This window comes from Ochlerotatus camptorhynchus, unplaced genomic scaffold, assembly GCF_037179485.1.
Source record: "Ochlerotatus camptorhynchus isolate MF236.1 unplaced genomic scaffold, CSIRO-AGI_Acam_v1.1 ptg000335l, whole genome shotgun sequence".
NCBI lineage: Eukaryota > Metazoa > Arthropoda > Insecta > Diptera > Culicidae > Ochlerotatus > Ochlerotatus camptorhynchus.
In genome coordinates, this window is record NW_027040823.1 from 1534097 (window position 1) to 1555976 (window position 21880).

At 39.3% G+C, this 21880-nt stretch overlaps 1 protein-coding gene across 1 annotated transcript in view; it reads right to left on the minus strand.

The window, feature by feature from the left end:
• The window catches only part of LOC135708798 (uncharacterized), a 214914-nt gene that overhangs the window by 29676 nt on the left and 163358 nt on the right, over positions 1 to 21880 (minus strand). The window contains exons 2-3 of the mRNA XM_065230949.1: positions 7939 to 8215; positions 7443 to 7872 (exon numbers count right to left, since the gene is read on the minus strand). Coding sequence (XP_065087021.1) covers positions 7443 to 7872; positions 7939 to 8215 — 707 coding nt within the window. The remainder of the gene's footprint in view (positions 1 to 7442; positions 7873 to 7938; positions 8216 to 21880) is intronic.

Genomic DNA, 21880 nt, shown 5'->3' on the forward strand with positions numbered 1-21880 from the left:
CGGTATTGGGCCTTGGTCAAACGGAATCTCAAAAAACTAATAAATCCATGGAAAACGAGCAGCAGTTAAAATCTAACTGGCGTTCGGCGGCGATTAAGGTCGATGAGACCACTGTGCAAAATTTAATGGAAGGGGTTAAGCGGAAGGCACGGCAGTTCAGATTGGACAAACCAAAAGAACAAACGAACATTTTTTCCTTTAAATATATGAATTGAACTACCAAAAGAAAAATAAGAAGATTTTTGCGATATGAATTTTGACTGAAAGAAACGATTTTTTTGTCGACCAATTTTTGCACGTTCCAGTCTTTATTTGTAACCAAATCGGTTCCAATTTGCAAAGGATATTTTAGTTTCACTGAATTGTATCTATTTAATTTTTTTCATTTGTTTACGTTCCTAAAGAGTGAAAACAGGTAAATAGTTAGGTTACGCAACGCTACTGCAATTAGGAGGTACAAAAGATCGAAAGATCAAAAGGAATGAACAAAAGGAATTTTCAGGAGCTTATAAGGGTTGAGATTTTGTTTGCAGTTCCACGACACATGACGAATCGATTAGACAATCCCTTTTCAGTGCTGCCATGGTAAATTTAGAGTTAGTTACTCAATGATTTTTCAAATCCCGGGCAGGATAAAATAACTAATGAATACCTAATTCGGACCTGATACCAAAATTTGGTGGTGATCAGCATGACATAAGAGGTAAATAACCAAAGAATAATACCAAAAAATTACATGCAAAATACTTTTCAAATAACAAAAATGTATATTTGGCTGCCAAAAGAATACCTGTGTGGTATTGCATTTGCATAATTCGGTATTAGAATGGTATTGTGGGAACATTTTTTTTGGTATTATTTTTTGGTATTTTACCTCTTATCTAATAGGCTTATCGATTCCAATGTAAGGTATCGAGATATTCGTTCATGCTTGGGATGTGTACCTCATTTATTTCTAATTCATGGACTATAAAAGTTTAATCAGTATATTTTCTTGAAGACAGAAATCCCGAAACAAAATTATTTCAGAGCTGGTTGGAATTGCTATCTAAATAACATGAAGCTTTAGTGTGATAATTTATTAGCTAGAGATTGGTCTTCAGAAGATGGTAGGTAGATAGTTTCGTTAGAGTACGGCAGTATGAAAATTGAATAGAAGTTGAAAATGAGCGAAGGGCCATTAATGCGATGGTAAAAAGTCAAACGCACACCTTTTACTTAACCCATGCGATGTACGCGGAGATTTGAAGCATATCTTCAAATCTATAGGCAAAAACCCTTCGCTCATTTTCACCTTTTATTCAATTTTCATACTGCCGTACTCTATCGGAACTATCTACCTACCCTCTTCTGAAGACCATTCTCTAGCTAATAAATTAGCACACTTAATTTTCATGTTAGATAGCATTTCCAACCAACTCTGAAAATCACAAACTTCGCATATAAGTAACATAAAATCACTTTGAAAATTACTTCGTTAAACTTTCCCGAAAATCTAGAATTTTCTCAAGTTTCTGGTGCTTCTCTGAAGTTATTGAAACTGTCCTAAAGATCGCTGAATTTAGATAAAGTTTTCTAGACTTCCCTGAGTTCTCAGAATTTTGAAAAGTTCCAGTAATTCTCCAGAAGTCAATTGAGAAAAAGGTTTGGACCGCATTTTTTTCAGAATGGTACTGTACGTCATAGTGTTTTTGACTGATAAGCTGAAATCAGATAATGTTTGAAGATTGCTAAACTTTTCAAGAGTTCTCTCAATCTCATTAACAGAATTTACAGAAGCTAACATTGAAAGATCTTTAAATTTCCTCCAAAGTCTGAACTTCTCTGAAGTTTGCTTGACTTTTCTAAAGTTTTCTGGATATCCCTTGAAGGTCATAGAACATCTTAAAAGTTCCTGCAGTATCCCTGATGCTGATGGGACCACCTTGAACTTGCAGAAGATTTCCTGAAAGGCCTGAACTTTTCTGTAGTGCTCGGATTTTACTGAAGTTTTTGAAACCAGAATGTTTTGTGTATTGCTTGAAGTTCTGATGTCTTTGAAATTGCTGTAAAGTGTTCTAACGCTTCTTTTTTCTTCTTCTGAATTTCCTTGAGCTTGGTTTATATATCAACATGCTAAAATATTTTTCAATGTTCGGTCAGCATCAGTGTTGGCTAAAATTAAGCATAGCATAGCATAGTATAGCATAGCATATGCGATTGTACAAATCGTGGGTGGCTATATAATGGTCAACTAATACGTTTTGCAGAAAATATCGAGTGTTGACGAGCATCAGTGTTGGCTAAAATTAAGATCATAAAATCAAAATCAGCCATCTCAAGATCAATACACCTAAAATCACAAGCCATCATCACTAAAAAAATCATCCGGCATCAATATCAACCATGATCAAAATCATCATGAAACAAAGGATTAGAAGATATGTTAAATTCTAGAGTCTGGGACATTCCGAAATTCATTCCGGATGAAATTAAAATGGTAGATTTCAACCCAAGATGGCTTCCACAAATCCAAGATGGCGGAATATGCATCTTAAAAAGTGGTGCTCAGGCCCATTTTTTCAATAGCTGTATCTTTGGTCATATTTTAAGTTGTATTTTGCGTATTTCCCAAACATTTCGGCCATACATTCGATATGCAAAAAGAAATGCAAGCTGAAGTTGTTGCATCGTAGAGATCCAAGCGCTACGTGCGGCCTGTGTGCCGCACTTTGGTTATCACTGATCTTAACCCTATGCAATATGGGTATCTACGGAATGGGCTTGATGAGTAGAAGCGGAAAATCAACATCCACCGCCATTTTGGAATTCTAGATGGCGGACCAAAATCCAATATGGCGGCCTCTAAACAGCGTATATGCATTTAAACCCATGCAATATGGGTATCTACGGAATGGGCTCGAGCCATTCTTAAGGTGAAAATGTAACATGTGATAAATAGATTTCCTGAAAACACGTGAGTAATTTTACTTTTTCATATTGCATGAGTTTAGATGTATATACGCTGTCCGGAGGCCACCGTATTGGATTTTGGTCCACCATTGGATTACAAAATGGCTGCGGATATCGGTTTCTCACTTTGACTGTAATAGGGTATATGTCCCTAACCTCGGTCTAATATGAAGGCTTCAATAACATTTTATGCCGTATCTTATGTAATGATTGAGCTGCCGTCGATATTTCACTGTGAACATGTAGACTAAAATATTCTTATTTGGATATTGATTAGGAACGACTGAAATTTGTTTAATCTCACCATTTTAACATGAAAACATTCCAGGTACGTGGATGTAATGTCGATCTATTGCACTCAAATTGGGTCTATAAATGGATGCAACTTCGTCCTATCGAAGATGCCCCTCGATCTACAGAGGATTGGCATGTGCAATCGCACTTCTTTTTCACTCCTTGTCATTCATACGTAACCACATGGTTGACGTCACTTTCACTTCTCGCGTAAGAACTGATGAGGATGAAAGAGATAGTGTTTTCTAAAGAGCCTGAATTTATAAAGAGGCGACATCTTATCTCCCTTATCTCTTATCCATTTGACAGGTCTTCTGCTCGATTGGAATAACTTTTCCTATGACTTTGACGGATAGTCGATTCCAATTTTGACATGTTGTCTCTTTATAAATTCAGGCTCATTAGTGTTTTCCATTGATCCAGATAATATAAATCATCTCACGACAACACATATAACGAACAGTCAACTCAAGTGATAGCAAGCCGAACAATGCATTAGCTCCTAAGTAACATTGACATTTTTTTTTCTTTTCTTTATTAAAGAGATTTTTAGCCTTAGGCTAGAGTAACATTGACAGATTCTCTTAGTAGATTTTCTCTTTGCATCCCCACGGCCATTAATAGACACTTTCAGCTATTTTCAACACATAGTTCGATAAAAGAAGTTATTATATAGCATTTAATACGGCAAACACGGCAAGAAACGGATTTGTAGCCAACACGCTTAGAAAATAATACCAAACTCGGTTTAATTTTCTACCGAACCTCATCGGTTACCAACGGGAAACCGAATAAAGCGTTTAAAAACATTTTTTTCAGGCGTATTTATCGAATCAGCTCCGAATTTCGGTAAAATAATATAAATTTGACCGATAGAAATCAAGACTGAAGCGAAAAGTACGGTAAAGTATCGACATTTACGAATTAGGTACGTGAAAACTGAGAAACTCGGTAAACTGAACCGAATATTCGCTAAAACGTTAAACGTCAAACGTTCTACTTGCGCTCAACTTCACGACGAAATTTTTAACCGGAAAGTCGGTTCTCGAAACTGAGTCTTAAACTAGCCATCCATTTTTTCTCGAGTTTGCTCGTTTTGATTGTACTTTTCCACGCTGTAACTTGCGTTACGGAAGTTTTTATCGCTGAAACGGCATATTGTGGAAAACCATCCGGGAAACTCTCGAAGTTCTACCGTGGAAGAAATTTTTGATGATTGTCCCGTGGCAGAACAAGCAACATATGCTGATATACAGAACCGTCCTCAACTCGAATCAAGTATAGATTTGAAAGAGTTAATGAAAATAATAAATATTAGCATCTGCCGCATTACATATGATGTAGGTTTACCTTACACAAAAATCAATGATTTTATTGAGCTTTCTGACGAAATAGTCCGGCATGTATCAGGGTACCTTGAGGCAGAAACTGTGAATTTTCGTCCCAAAACAAATTATATAAATATATTTCATACATTTCTTTTACAAAACTGGTTTTATTTTTATGAAAATTCGAAGCAACGTATCCTTAATCCAAATTTAAAGCAGGATTTGAAGTAAAAACCGAGTGCTACCCAAGAGAACCGAATTCCGTAATTAGAACAGATGGGTCGGTTCGTTTGACAGCGTTGGGTAATTCTTGAGTAAACCGAGGTTCGGTTATTTGTGCTTAAATTTATTTTTCGTCAACCGAGATTTTCGGTAACTTTGACAGATTGTGGGTAGCAAAAAGAACTAACGACAGCTAAGTTATTCCTCTTTGAATCGAACAGACTACCGAGCGTTCAGCAGATAAAAACTAGGTTGACCTCAAACCGAGTTCGGTAATATTTTCTAAGTGTGAAGTTATTAACGAAAGAAAAAGTACACGAGGAGAATCGATCAATGTTACTTAGGACCTAATGCATTGTTCGGCTTGATAGTTTTTCGAAGGGCCTATACGATAAATTAATATGACTCATATTTGAATCCCAATCACTCAAATTCGCAAAAACGTAAGTCACTCTTAGAATGAGTAAATGTTTACTCAAATATGATTAAATGTCACTCATATATGATATCAAATATGAGTGACATTTATTCATATCTGATAAAAATTTACTCATTCTACGAGTGATCTACGCTTTTGCAAGTTTGATTAAATGTCACTCAAATATGAGTCAGTCTCATTTGCCGTGAAGTTTGTTTTGACGGGAGGATTGACTGCACGCTATTTCTAAACGACCCAAATTTGAGTACGATCTACTCATATCCGTCGAAAGTAGGGTTACCGAAAAATGAGCAAACAAAGTTGCAACTGACATGATGACAAATGAACAACATCGTTTGGATTCGGGTCAATGTTTTCCATTCGTCATCTTGTTAGTCTAAACTTTGTTTACTCAATTTGGTGAACCCCAACAAACATTGAATGTTGAATAACAGCTTATTCAGGCAAACACAAGCTTCTTCAGCTAAAAAATAGCTTATTGAGCTGTTGACCAACTCAAATTATTTATTGGGACCTTACTTTTGACCAATATGAGTAGATTTTTCTCAAATTTGGGTTGTTTATAAATAGTGTGTGTACCGTGTTGACCCCTCCTTTCACGCAAAGATTAACATTTTGCGTACGGGATTTTTCAGTGTAGTGAAAGGATAAGAAAAGATCCGCTATGTTTCCCGAAATTGAACATTTGGCAGGCAACATTGGTGGCGCGTAGAATAGAGCACAAAAATCATGACTACTATGTCACAGGTTCAATTTACTTTGATGCTTTTTGGAAAATTTCAAAAGCAGTTTTTTCCGACGCATTATTTCAGATAGCAAAAAGCTCGCACTATTCGATTCCTTTTGATATTTTACACAAAATGACGCGAGCTTTTTGCAATCTAAAATAATGCGTCGAAAAAAATTGCTTTTGAATTTTTAAAAAATGCATCAAAGTAAATTGAACCTTAATTGATGTTTGGCTGAAAAACGATCTTATGCAAAGTTGTAGCTTTGAAAATTTACAGTTAAATGTGGAAAAAGGCTACGAGACAGTGAACATAAAGTTTGGTTTTTCCATAGTAATTTCCATATATAGTTCAAATGATTTGTGCCAAGTCAGTTTCTTTCCAAATGAGTTTAAATTTTGGAAGGCTAAAAACCCGATTTGGAACCGTTTGGGCACTTTGCAGCGAAAATTTCAAATTTTGCATCAGTCTAATGAGTAATTTCCATTTAATTCCACTACCTTATTTGCTTATCCTTGACGGATACGCGTATTCCGTCTACAATGTGCGGACTTCTTCAGTGTCTTGTACTAATACTCGACTTTAGTACAAGACACTGAAGAAGTCTTTGAATTAAAAAAAAAAATCTTTATCATGCTCAGTAAGACATTACTTTTCTCTACAACTTTGTCTCAGACGTCATTTCAATCAGAACTGCCTTTTCCGTGCTATATTTTTTTGTAAAATTTAAAGAATGCCTGGAACTGCTCAAATGTTTTTTTTTTCATCACTAGGAACGGAACAATATTTTTTCACCTCGGGAGTGCTTAGTGCAAATTGGCTTTCAAAAAATCCTTAATAACTTTGAAAATGTAAATACCCGTCTTCAATGGAGAATGTGAATCATAAAGCACTTCATATAAAATCAAACTGTTTGTATCTGATGAGCGCAACAAATTGTTATTTCTAAAGAGCGCAGAACATTTTGTAGGTGGATCATTTTTCAAACATTTGTTTATGATATATTGAATCAATGTTATGTTAAGTATGTTTGCAGCGGAATTTTTATCATGGATGGGCGTCCAACAATTCCCTTATGAATTTTGGTGCACAGCTTTCATAAGAGAAGCACTGTTATATCAATTTGTCAGCGCCCAGTTAATTTGATTAATAAAACCAAATCGGTTTTTGAAGCTGGTTACTCATGGAGTAGTGATTATGGCCTAAAATTAAATTCTTGTACAGATTCAGAGACCACGTAGGCATGAAATCTAAGTCAATGAATCAACAAAAATACCACCACTGGCTACACCACTGTCATCCATCTTATTTCGTTATCCCAACAATATCATAATGAACTCCAGTAGTGACAAGGTCCCACACAGTTCATTCGACTTACACGCGTGATTCATGTCTCGTGGCAATTATGGTGTCATTATTTCTTATCTCCCTCCCGTTCACTTTTCCCCAGATTCATACACTCAGCACAAATGTACTTACTCTCGATTTCTTGGACTTGCTCGTTTTGGACGATTTCTTCTTGCGTTGGGGGATCTTGCCGGCAAACTCCTGCAGCTGTTCACGACCGGCCATATAGTCCAGATGCGGTGGAATAAAGTTCGCTGGCAATGGGCCCATTGTTCCTGCTGCCACAGTGTTGCTACTATTGCTACCGGTACCGCTGCTGCCGCCAACACCGTCGCAACGGTGGAGGTGATGCAGGTGCAGGTGCGACGCTGATAAACCTAAACAGTGGGGACTGCATCCGGTGGCACCACTGCTTTCCGATACCGACGACTGCTGAGACGAATCCGATTCACTCGATTCGTCTCCATCGCCCTCGCCGTTCCAGTTGCCGGGGGTGGTTGTGGTGCTTGCGTTGCTGGTGGTGGGAGTGCTGGGCATCTGGAAGCTCGACGGGAATTGGTGACTGTGGGTAGAAGAATAGTGTTTAGTTTTCTCTCACAATCCATAGAATGGAATTTCTCAAACTTACAAAATCGGCGTCGCCGATGAGCAGGACGGCGTATCCGGGCTGTTGGCACTGTGCTGGCTGCTGTGACTGCTGCTACCGCTGGGGCTCGGAGTTGGCAGTCCAAAGAACACTGCACCCCGACTCCCGACGCCTGCCCCACCCGGTCGATACACTCCGTTGGGGGTCTGCGGGAAGAACACCTGGCCTCCGCCACCACCGGCACCATTGTAGTACCCGGTGGTAAACGGACTGCAGGAAGAACTTTGCGGCGACTGCGAGATCGGCGTCGAGGGGGTATCTGGAAGTAAGCAAGCACAGAAATGCAGAACAAAAGGTTAAAAGTTGGCTCGTCAATATGAGTCAGGAAGGTGGAATGTTAACGCTTTGTTAACGAGCGCAACATTCCTCAGTGCCCCTAACGAGCTCTCCATGTAGAACCTGTGTTTTGGCTGCATAAGGAAATAGGTGACATTCTATGGAAGAAATTCCACTGGGAATTCATTCGGGATGAATAATTTACACCGAGCACAAATGCTAAATTCCAAAAGAACCTCAACCCTTCAAATCATGATATGTCATGTTCACATTGTTTCCCCTCACCGCTACGCCGGTTGCTTGTAATCAGTCTTGTAAAACAATCACCAGAGGTGCAGGGGTAGTCACAGAAAATCAATTTATCTCATTTTCAGTTCCAGTTCCAGCGACGACGACGACGACGACTCCTTCGAAGCGCAAATGAGCCTCATGTCCTCGTCCTAGCTCACGTTCCTAGCAACGAATGAGAGTGTCAGTCTAATCATAGGGCTGGTGGTTCTGTGGGTTTTTATTTGCATCGCCGCCGTTCGCTTGCGCTACTAATTACCATGTGCATTTGCACCTTAGCATCTCCATGTGCTCTGGGTGAGCATGACTTGATGGAGGTGCATGGCCGCCAGTTCTGTTTGATGAGCATGAATTACTAATCCTGCACTCCGGTGTAATCATTCAACAGTTGTACGGAGGTCTTGATTACAGAGAGCAGAGATCGGCGTCAGTAATTTGCTAAAACAAATATCCTTGACGCTATAGCCAATGCCTCCCCGGAGAGGTGTGAATCCTTTGGGTTGGTCCCCAACTCATTAGCGGTCATTCTTTGATGATTTCCGCCTAGGAATGACTAATCCGAACTCTGAAGAACAATAACACATTGTCGCTACGGTCGGCGCATGCAGTGCATTGGTGGATATTGATCCCGGATTGTCCTTATTGGGGGTCGATAGTCAGTTTCATAACAGAAAGCACAAAGCGGTTCCGCTAAACTACTGGACATGCAATTAAAATTCTCATCTGTCAATCGGCCGTGGAATAATGAATTACACAGAGCGGGATCTACACGTAATCAGCCATCAATCCAGATCTCGATGCTCCGTTGTGGTTTGCCATGTGGTTTATTACTAATGATATTGTCGATGTGAGATAAAAGGATCTCCTCGGAGTCTGTATATGCTATGTTTGTTGTAGTTGTAAATAAATAACTAGCTTTGATATAATTATGGGAGATGCATCACGAAGCGCGAAAAAGCAACGACAAATGCACTGAGGCATTGTGTGAACAGCATCGCATTGCTTGACGAGGAAGAACCGGCATAGGGGCAGGGGTGTGGTGACGTATCAGTAAATGACGATTTGTATTACTTCATCGCTGTGGCATTCTTTGTTGGGGATGGTCAGTTTTAGTTTAGCTTGCCAGTTGATTCATTCTAAATGAGTCAAAGGGCAGATTTCAGATGATTTTAAAAGTTTCATTTTCATTTTGCAGCGTTTGGTGGGGCAATGGGAGCGTAAGTCTATCCAAAGCCGAGGATAAAGGAAGAGTAATGGCTGAATAGTCTATGCGAACCACTTGAATGCCATGGGAAAAGGAAGGGATTGAAGAGGTCGGTTATTGGGTGGTTTTGAGGAAATGACACATAGTACTAGATTTGTGTTGCAAAATGTAAAGAAACCGAAAATCCATCTCCCACTGATTCATCCTTTCACATATATACCAAATTGTTATTTTAAAGCAACCATCAAAATAAACAGACAATATATAAAAAGGCTAGTTGCCTCCCTAAGCGGACCCCCGCATCCTAACTCTTTTGTTAATCTACTTAATGTTATTAGGCAGTCCAAATTTTCTTATTTAAGTTCGTTTGATGATAATGATATCTCATTAGTCTAATTTAATAAATAATTGAAATATCTAATTAAATCTAATCAAACATAACTTTATTAAGTACCTAAGCTGCTATGTAATCTAAAATTTAACGTGTTTCAAGTAATTTTGACTTTCATCTATATTTATTAAATCTTAGATCGACCCAGGTGACACCTTCAAGTGACTAAAATGCTTCACTTTGAAATTAGTTTCCTAGCTGATTTTTAAATTATATAGGGGCTCCAACTACACTCACACGTTTCCACTATGTCGTCCCACAAAATTACGTATGGATATGTCACAATAAAAGCACACCACAGTGGAAATCCCGAGCTATAGTTCAAACACTTATCCCAAACCAAAATCAAGCATATATAAGATTAGTTACAATACCATGTACAAAAATGATGTTTAACATTGTTTCCTGAGTAATACTTCAATGAAAACAAAAATGAAAGCTTGTCACGCAAATAGAAGGAGCACCGTTGGGCACTTTCTGAAATATTTCGATAGTATAATTCCCTTGCAAACCCAAATAAATCTATCTGCGTAAAAATAAATAAAATAAGAGTGATTTGCGGCAAAACCCGCCAGTATCGCACCCAACGTCAGTGCCTATACGTAAGCGTACTTCAAAGCGGCTTTCAAATAAAGGAGTAACAAGTGTGATACTATCACTTCAGGCTAGAACTTTGGTTTTCTTATGCAATGGTTCATCAGAGAGGGGAAGCTCAGTAATCCTCATCGCATGCTCATGACGCTATTCTGTCACGGCATGAGCCAACGATGCCGGACCTAAACCAACCGTCTCCAAAACTTCACTATGAAGCATAAGATTAGGCCCGCCCACCAACGTCCAGGTTAAAAACTAGCCAAGGGGAGGGATTTCAGATGATTTTACAAGTTGAAACATTAGAAAATGTAAATAATTGTTATGAAATTTCAAAACAGATTAACTTTTCTTATGAGATTGTATACCATGTCAAGACAATCAGACATAGTCTGATAAAAGCTTTGATGTGTATCAAAATTTTTATATTTGATTTGCAGACGAATGCGTCTGATTGATGTGCAAAGATCGAGATTCGAAATTATATTTTAAATTCCATAATATCACAGCCGGAAGTGCATAGTGCTAAAAATGGATAGTATTGGTTCAATTTTAGCTACACGTCTCCAATTTTGCTTATACATAATATCCACTTGACAACTTAAAACACTGTTTCATATTTACTCCTAGACTTTCCATATAAGTTTGAAGCTTGGGATATTATCAGATAATCAGGATTGCTGAAGACGGGCCCGCCCAGTGGGGCAACGCCATACAAAAACCGGACGTGATAACATTAGTAGTCTTATAAATCAAAAGTCTTACAGGCTTATCACAAAGTCCTTATTATTGAACTTACGCTTCACCTCAAACAAATATTTGGATAACTTTCCCTAGTGTACTGGCCTTCGTATGAGACAACTACAGAAAGCTTAAAGTTAGCTCTGCAGGCCTTAAGAGTTAACTTGAGAGATCTTATGAGTTAAATCATCCTCCTGTCACGTTTTTCCTATACTTAATACATTGCTTGTCAAAGATTCAAAAGACCCTCTCCCCTCTAGAGCGTTACGTACTCAATTGATGCCTCCTTAAAGCTCTGCCAATTTAGAATCGGTACGCTTTTTTTTGTCGGGAACAGCGCTTCTAGTGGTTGGTTCTGGAATATTTTGACAGAAATTTGTTTACAATGTCTTTTTCTTGAAATCCCGTGAATTTTTTTTTTTTAAAATGGATGTTTTCTTGACTTGTCACACGATGGATGAAAAAACAAGTAAGAGGTTGTATCCAACATACGATCGTAGATTTGACGTAGGATTACGTGCTCGGTATAAATATTCGGCGACTGTGTTAGGGAAACCACTTTTCAATCATATCAATTGATTTTTTTTTTTGCTTTTTCTAGCGCCCTGGAGACAACCTTACCTTAATTCGAAGACTTTCTTCTTTCCTTTATTTAACGTCGGTCTCTGTTCCGCAATCTAGTGCCAATCACCGACGGACATCGATTGCCATCCATTGACGGCAATCGAATGTGCAGGAAGGCACAGCTTCCACACCTGCGTAGGATATCGCACCCATTCAACAACACACATGGGCCGGGACCAACGGGTTTACTTACCTTCCGAAGCAAGACATGACCAGAGATTTGTATGCCTCAGAAAAATCCCACCAGTCTCGGCTGGGATGGAACCCAGACCCATTGGGGTGAGAAAGCAATTACGCTTACCACTACACCACCGGTGACGGTGGACGGTCATTTCGAAGTGTTTCTGGTTAATTGACAAGGTCATTGCGAGAATTTTTATGTACCACTTCAATACTGTTTCGCATTTGGCCACAAACGTTTGGTTGCTTGGTACATTATCAAAGAAATTTGGGGTTGATGTGGCTGGCAGCAAGGCGGGCGAACATGTCGTGCTTGGCATAGATTGCCCACAGCGAGCAACTGAATCTGTTCAGTAGCGGTGCGGCTTCTTCCTCCTTTTTCGGTGAATCGAGGGCTCTTGTGGGCAGCCTTGATAGCTAGCTGCTTGCGGGGAGCCTTTCGTTGTGTACTGGACAAAAATGTACAACGCCACGTGCAGAAAGCACTGCTGCTGCTGCTGCTCCTGATGACGACCCGACATCACATCTCACCATTGAATTAACACCGTTCGGTGAGATAGGATGGAATCCAATTTTGAAATCTGTGTTGGGGAAAACGCTTTTCGCAGGTAATCGGTGATAATTCTAATTATCATAGCAACAGTTGCACATTCGTGCAATTTTCAATAGTGACATTTTGAAAATTCAATAAACTTTTAATTTTACCTGGATCTAAACCAGACCACTTTCATGCCGCAACCGACCATGGTTTTTGAAATTTCACCCTCTATGTTGCCTTAAAAATACATGGTATGCAAGGGGTAAGTCACTTAGCACATTGGGCCGAAATTAGATTCGGCACAGCTTAGTCACATCCATCGGTACACAGTTTACTTATAAATCTAAATACGAAATGTAGGTTCTAGAGTGGGCTCAAGCGAAAGAGGTAGTTATTCAGATCCCATTAGCACACAGCAAAAAAATAATTTTGATATCACGTCAAAGTGGATGCACTACAATCATGTCGAAAATATGGTGTAATATTACTTGCTAAAAAGGACAAAATTATCATTAATACAATGCATGAAATGACATTACGCTGCTTTTACTGCATTTGTTTATTTATGTGGTCATAAAAAATTACATGAAATTTTCGACATGATTGTAGTGCATCCACTTTGATGTGATATCAAAATTATTTTTTTGCTGTGCACCCTTAATTCAAATAATGATGCAACTCACACAAAACAAAGTTCAGAAGTCTATTCATCATCCTCTATAGTCGGTCTCCAACAATGTTCCCCACCGGTTCCATCTCTTTCCGGCCGCTGATAGACCGTTGCTTTTCACAGCACGATAGGCTAGGTTTCTGGTCTGCCTTTGAAACATTATAAAACCCTAAAACACAGGACTTTTATCATCCTATGAACATAAAACACAAACATTTCGCCAACACGCCACTTCCCATGTCATCCTCAATCCAATTTATCCTTGCGATTTCAAATCAAAACATTCAAGGTGTCAGAAATACCGAGTTGCCGGGATGGGTAAAAAGAAACGATCGCAGCTTGCTCTATCAACGACACAATTGGCACACTTGCCGCACACTGGAAAAAAAGATGACCCAAGATTGGTGTGTGGAGTGACCTACCCCTTGATGGTATGTTAGAATTAAACTTATGGGAACTGACATCCGATTGATGCCCTTATAAAAAAATACTCTTAAACAAAATTATTTTTTTATTATTTTTCAGGAGGACCGTTTTGTCGTGATGGCTGAGTAATGCTGAGCTATTGAGGTGTTCAACACGGATGAGGCTGGCGAGCTGTATATTTGTTTGGAACGTGGGTTTTTTTTTTTTTTTTCTTTATTTTAGAGATTTTTAGCCTAAGGCTAGTTCATCTCTTAGGAACGTGGGTGACACGCTTGGCATAGATGGCCCACAGCGACTCACGACGAGCAACTGAATCCGATCAGTAGCGGTGCGACTTCTTCCTTCTTCTTCGGTGAATGGACGCTCATGTGGTCTGCAGCTCACTGCTTGCGGGCAGCTTTTCGTTGTGTACTGGAAAATAATGTTCAACGCCACGCACCAAAAGTACTGCTGCTGCTGCTTTCGGCGAGACCGGATGGAATTCGATTTTGAAATCTGGGTAAGGGAAAGCGCTTTTTACAGGAAATCGGTGATATTTTCGATCACTATTGCAACAGTTGGACATTTGTATAATTTTCAATAGTTACCTATTGAAAATTAATAAAGTGTTCATTTTAGCTTAGCTTTTAGATATGTAGAAAAATTTCCAATCGATTGGCTTGTTTATATATATAATCCATCCGCTAATGACAGAGTTATAAGTTGTCAAACCCTGACCACTATTCGTAACGCGGTCGATTTTGTTATTTTTTGTTTAAATTGTACCCCCAATATGCCGATCTGAACAAAGATATTGCTTCCAGAATAGTCTCACTCCGAAACGAAACTTCCAGGACAACCGCTCCAGACCATTCTGTATGGTTGCAAAGGTCCCAAAGGCGCACCCCAAACCCTTTTCACCATTCATAGATAAATATTATGACGATCGGCTCATAATCATCCCTTCAGGAGAACGCAATTGCGATTGGTGAGCATATTACCAAATCGCACTATGATTTCGGAATAACTACTAGTAATACACACCTTCAAGTGCGATTGGATGCACTGGACAAGCTTTGGAGCAAATTTTGCAATGTATTGCTCAACGTAAAACTTCACATTGCACATTCGCAAGATACACTCGAAACGGAACGACGGGAGTTCTGTGATCAGTTTTTCCAAACAAGGGCAATTATCCTCGATCGTATCAACGGGATACAAGATTGTCCAAAACCACAACAATCTTCGGAACGTGGATGTGAGAGTACTAGGGGTGCACACTGTATACACTGAAGCGAGAGTTATCAACTTTGACAACTACTTGATCTGCAACAGCAGCAGCACTCTATCAACTTTTGGGCAACATTTACACCCTATGGATTCAACAACTAACTAGGTCGATGCAGCAGCTACTACTAGTGCTGTGTCTAATTGCTCACCACTGTCTACGGAATTGAACATAACCCAAGTAACTAAAAGTTCCGAATTCGTTGATAAAACTCACTTCCAAGTTTTACAAAGTTCAAATTAAGTTCCGACTAAACCTTCAAGTTTCATAAAGTTCGAATAAAGTTCTGACAGAACTTTCAAGTTGCATAAAGTTCAAGTAAAGTTCCGGTAGAACTATCAAGTTCCATAAAGTTCAAATAAAGTTCCGACAAAAGCTTCGTCCCAAGTAACCAAAAGTTCCGTTATCAACGATAAAACCCACTTACAAGTTCCATAAAGTTCCTTTGCGTACTCCCAGTAGTTCAAAAAAAGTTCCAAAAAGCATCCCTATGCACTTCTGATGAACTTCAAGGCTGAAAACATGGCCGCAACAAAGTTCCGAACAAGTTCCCAGCGGAACTTCTTAGCAACTTTAAAGTATCTTAAAAGTTCCCTGCGGAACTTCTTACCAACTTGAAAGTTTCTAAAAAGGTCTGTCATAGCCCATATGAAGTAATCCGCACAAGTCTTTATTAGTAACAACATTTAATGAACGTAAAAATGACATGATCAGTGGCTCAAATAAATCATAATTCTTATATTTATGCAGTGCATCAATATTCTATCCAAACATAAAAACAATAAAGAGCAATTTCCTGGATTCTAACCGGACCACAGAACTCCAACAGTAGGCGGGACAACAGCTCACTTTAACATATCTCAGATGACGTAGCAGTTCGTTCTGGCTCCAATACTAATGCAATTGCTGATAAATCAATAAACGTCCATACCTGCCCTTAGATATAATTTTCATGAAGGTGCGAACTAGGGTCCACACAGAAATTCAGCAATCGACAAATTTTCAATAGCGACCAAAAATATGCATTAGTACCGTCCCAGTGACGCGTTCATCTAGATAAAATTGATAAATTGCTGATTTTTAGCGATGGGCCAATCTTAGATCCATAGGCCAACATTAAAGCCATTTATCCTATATAAAATTGGTGAAGTGGACAGTAACTTTTTTTTAGCTTATTTTCTAAAAGTTCCGTTCAAGTTCCACCAGGCGCTGCTTAGAATGCTCTTCAATTATGGTACCGCAACTTTCAAGTTCTTATAACGACTTCAAAATGAGGCTGCTTAGAATTCTATATACCACCTTCAACCAAGCTGCTTAAGCCACAAATAGCCTTTTATCAGAAGTTTTGATTACTTGGGAGGCGCCGTTGTTATGGTCAACAATCATGATCGTCATTTAGGTAATAATCAGATGGATATTATTTCCGGATCGGATACCAATGCGGAACAAACGGAACGCTCTCAGGGAGCGCGTAACCAAACTGAATTGCTCACTAACACCTTTCGAGACCAGAGTGTGATTATACATCACGAGCTTCTCGACATCGTTTTTAGGCTGCCTGGGTCAACTCGTTCGTATGAGCACATCAGGTTAGGAAAATAATTGAGGCCGCATGTGATCGGTTGTAAAACGGAAATGATTTCCTGTGCTCATCGTATAAACAAAAACGCACACTGTGAAGGGTTCCAGAGAGTGAGATTGATCTTCGACCCAGGAGGAATAATATATGTCAACAGATGCATTTGTCGACAGGGGATAAAATTTGCTTAGTTATCATGGATTATCGACATATTGGCCAACAACAACACGAGAGACACGGTATATGTGAAGTTGGAAGAGAACACCACTATCACTTTGTCATCATATCGTTCGCATCGAGATCGTTGGAATTGGAATTCTCTCCGAAACAAATGAGTCGTATTTACGTTTGCACAAATGCGGAGATGTTGGTTGCCTTTCTACCATCACCGCAAGACTCTAAAAACCGATCCTTACAGTCTACATTTGCAGCTATCTGCCTATGGTTTGATATGGTATCACATCGATCATCAAAGGTAAATAACACAATTTTACTCGTGGATGTATGATTTCGGGAATGTTTTCCAGCCCTGCCGGGGGCTATCTGGAACATGCCCGGAACTGACCAATGTGATCCGCGGCGCTCGAAATGGCCACTGATGATTTGGTTATCATATTTGGAAGTAATTTGTTTTGTCACATGATAGGTTTTATTCCTTACCGGTCAAATTTAGTATCATTCTCCGAAACATGTTCTTGCTACAGTTCCAGCACCAGTTGACCGATTCTGAATCTGTTAAATAATGTTCTATGGACGAGGCTATGAGATCATGATACTTTTCATTTGGTGGTTTTACGTGCAGTTCGCATTAGTTATTATCGATAAATACGCTCCAAAAATCCATGTTTATCGGAACGTGTCCTGCCAATATCTCCGGAAATAGTTGACCGATTCTTAATTTGATCAGCAGCATTCAATGTGACTATAATACCTTTTATTTGCTGGTTGTTTAGTTTATTCGGTTAAGTGGTTGCTGAAAAACACCACTTAGTTCCCTAATTCCGCGATTTTCCGGTCTTGTTCTGTCCATATCTCCGGAACCAGTCGATAGATTGAACATTTATTAATTAACAATAACCATAACCATAAGAAGCGCATAACCAGCAAATCGGGTTATCATCCCAACTTTATGTGGTATGGTCGTACCATTTATGATATCGTTAGCGTATGGTATATGATCATTAGAGCATTCTATATAATCATGGCACCTTTCATTTGGTAAATGTTGCGTTCAATTCGGTAGAGTGGTTGCCGAGAAATTCGTTTAAGAAAAATGTGTTACGTGCTCTCACACACGCATACGCAGACAGACATTTTCTGATCCCGTCAAGTTGAGAGAACTCAAAAACGTTTAAAAAAGAGTTGATCAAAAATAAGACCAATTGTAAATTTACTCCACCATTATTCGATTTGACAGAACCAGAGTACCAGAATTTTCGGGGTACATTGATATTAAACTGAAGCTGTCAAATAGCACCCGGGGTGGTACAAATAGACTGGAATTCAAGCCAGTGGAGTGGATAGAGATCCTCGACGGTATCGATCATGGGACCGTTTTATTATCGGTTTTAATTATTGTAGTTTGTCAATGTAAATGTTTTGAAATATAGTTAGTAGTTGATATAGTAGTTTTTGTAACTTGTAGTTTATATTCATCTGTGGTTGGAAGATGGAGCACCGGTTCATTAATCGTCGAAGAAAGGAAGCAAGGTAAAGTACCCCATCAATATGGTGGTCCTTCAAGTTGGACCATCGATGTATCTTTAAACTATAATAAATGCATAACATTTTATTCTTACCAATTCTGAGATACATCCAATGGAAAGCATTCCGATTCTGAATTGTTTGAACACGTGCAAAAAGTCACAACCACTGACGTCACAACTGTGGAAATATAATAATATCCACAGCAAGAGTGCTTACTAGGGTAGGGCACTATTTTTGCATATGCATCGATTTCTGTCATATCGAACATAAATTTCAAATATATCAATGATTTTGACTTGAACGAATCAATCATACGTACCAAACGATAGTTTAGTTCAAAAGCTCTATAACAACGCATATTATGAATGCTTAAATTAAAGAAAAGCCAATGATGTTTCAATGTTTTCGGACGGAATTGGCATTGGAATTGAATCCAAGAAGCAGAGTTAGATTTTAAACAAGATTTTAACAATTTGTGACTCATTATCAAATCTAACGGTTCATATGGAAAATTAAATACATTTAGATGCTATTTTTGATTTAAAAAAAAAACTACAATTGACAGCCCTATGGGGTTGTACGCAATGGTGACGTAGGACTACGTGGTCTTATATAATAAATGTTATTTGTTAACTGCAGTAGGAGCTTGTGTTTTGTGTAGGAATAGGAATTTGAGCGGGGTTCTCTCTGTTTATACTCTTTTGTAAGACGCGCTTGACATAGATGGTCCACAGTGACTCACGAAGAGCTACTGATTCCGATCAATAGCGGTGCGGCTTTTTCCTTCTGAATAAACACCGTATGGTGAGTCCGGATGGAATTCAACTTTGAAATCTGTGTTAGGGAAATCGCTTTTCGCAGGCAATCGGTGATAATTTTAACTATCATAGCAGCAGTTGCACATTCGTGCAATTTTCAAAATTGACGCTTTTTAAAAATTATGAAGTCTTAAATTTAACAGATGCGTAGAAATATTTCTGATCGATTGGTGATAAAATTATTAAAATTGGTCCAGGGGCAGCTGAGTTATTAACGTTCAAAATCTTTCATAATTTTGTTACATGTGCCATTTTCGGTTTTCACAAAGTGTGCCCCCATATAGAAATCACAGACGTAGTCCTACGTAAAAAAAACACACTCAATTTGGTGTTGAAACCCGTCCGGGTGCGGGTTGTGCTTAGTATGACGGAAATTAGATCCCTAACCCTACTTTGCAAGAACCTGATTCGAGCGGATATCAAGTACCTACCTAAGCGAACGAACAAACCGCGGTGCCATACCGTCTGCATCGTCGTCGCTGTGCTGACTGACTGTATCATAAACTATACTGTAATCGCCGCTATGATGGTGCTACGTGCAAATAGATGTAATTATAGCAACGCGCTTATTCGCGGAATCTGCATTGCACAAAAGATTATGAGCAATTAGCATGTTTTTTTTTCTCTCCTTTGTAGCACTTTTGTTTTCGTTGGGAGAGGACGGCTATGACGATGTTGATGATGCGCCGCGATAGGCTTAATCGTTTACACGTTCCTGGAATGGATGCAAACAACCGATTGATGCTATCAATCAAAAGGTGCGAAGCTAGTATTTATCGCATTGTGTGATTAGCTTTATGTTTTTGCGAGAAAATAAATTCTTGCAAATGATGAGATTTACTCCCATCCATGCACAATGGCGAAGCAAAACAAACTTTGCCTGTTAATCCTGCGATCCATCTTATTTCACCCAAAGTTCAAGCACTCCTCGAAAGAGAACCTCAATTTACGAAACCATGCTATTATTACATTAACTGCTCTCTGTGGCACAGATTTTACAAACTTTTGTTTTGATCCCCAGTTTCGTTCCTCCACAATCATCCCGTATCTTTCCGAACAACGCTGAAGCATATCGTCGACGGAGATTCAAATCAACCACCGTGTACTTCTGGCATCTTCGAATGAAAGTTTTTTTTTTTATATATATTCATTTCAGAAAAGTTCACTCACATAAAAGATTTCTTTCTTTCTACGCAGAGTGTTCTTTACCTTTAGTTGGCTCGTTGGCTCAATCTTCATTTCTTATGTTTTCTTATTATTTTTTCCCTCGTTTGGTTTGAAAGGTTCAGCCGTTTGCGTGATGCACGAAAGGCACAAGTGTCTCAAACTTTGACTCGAGTTGTTCCTTTTTTTTTCTCTTAATCTCATTTTCTTCTTCACGAAGTAGTTTTTTTTTGTCGATGTTCTTTGCTCCCTATATTGGCGGGAAGACGACGACGACGACGACGACGACGATGATGATGATGCAGTTGAGAGTTCGTTTTAGGGCTTTGCATCGAGGTTGGAGAAACAAGTTTTGTTCCCTAACATCCATCCATGTGTGCTTTATACCTTTAACCACCCCCTCCCTCACCCGTGCGTTCCCTGTGCCTGATCAGCCGTTTTTGTGGGCCACTTCTTTGCAGTTAAGGCAGAACTTTTAACTCTGTGCGCTTCTTTTACCACAAGGCGGACGACGACAGACGGTGGAAAGTACAACGAACTCTCATGCGTACATCACGCGCTTTTGTGGGCTTTGGGATTGAAGGGCTGCTGCTAGGGTGGGAGGACCTGAATGTGGGTTCAAAGCAGATGAGTTTGTTTTAGCTGTGGTTTCGAGGCGATTGGCAAAGTTTGTGTGTTTGGACGATTAACCGGGTGAGAATATTATTCAAATTGGATAACAAATTGCACCTTGCAATGAGCCGAAGGAAATGATTTCTGCGCTTTCTGGCCATCAAATGTCATTACTGTTGTTTGCGGTGACATTTGTCGGAAATAACGCATAAACTGCCTTCCGTTAGTTGTTGACACACGACAGTGCAGTCATCAATCCTAGAAATCCCTTCCACGGACTACAAAACAGAGTACCTGACACCGCTAATCATGTCTGGTATCTCTAAATATGCATTTAGATTCACATCCGAAGTCCCTCCTTTTTTGCATACTCGGAAAAAAAATACCTTCTAAGGCTCGCCCCTAAAAGGATTTCCCATCTTTTTTTTATTTTAGAAAGAAAGTATCTTTTGTGCCGAGTATGCAAAACGGGAGGTACTTCGGATGTTAATCTACGTACATAAATCATGGTGAAACTGAAGAAGACTTCCAGCGGTGCCAGTGGTGTAGTGGCAAACGTGATTGTCTCTCACCCCAAAGGGCCTGGGTTCATTCCCAGTCGGTGCCGTCAGGATTTTCTGAGACATGTAATCTCTGATCACGCCTTCCTTTGGAAGGGAAGTAAAGCCTTTGGTCCCCGGTCCATGAGTTGATGGATCGATAGGTATGGTCCAGGTGTGGGAGCTGCCTTCCTGGCGTCGGTAGCATTGATACTCAGTACGGAAAACAAATCAAAGAAAAAAATAAGACTTCCGATTACTTTCAAATTTTAAGAAGACATGGGTTTTACTGCTCAACATGCCGTCTTT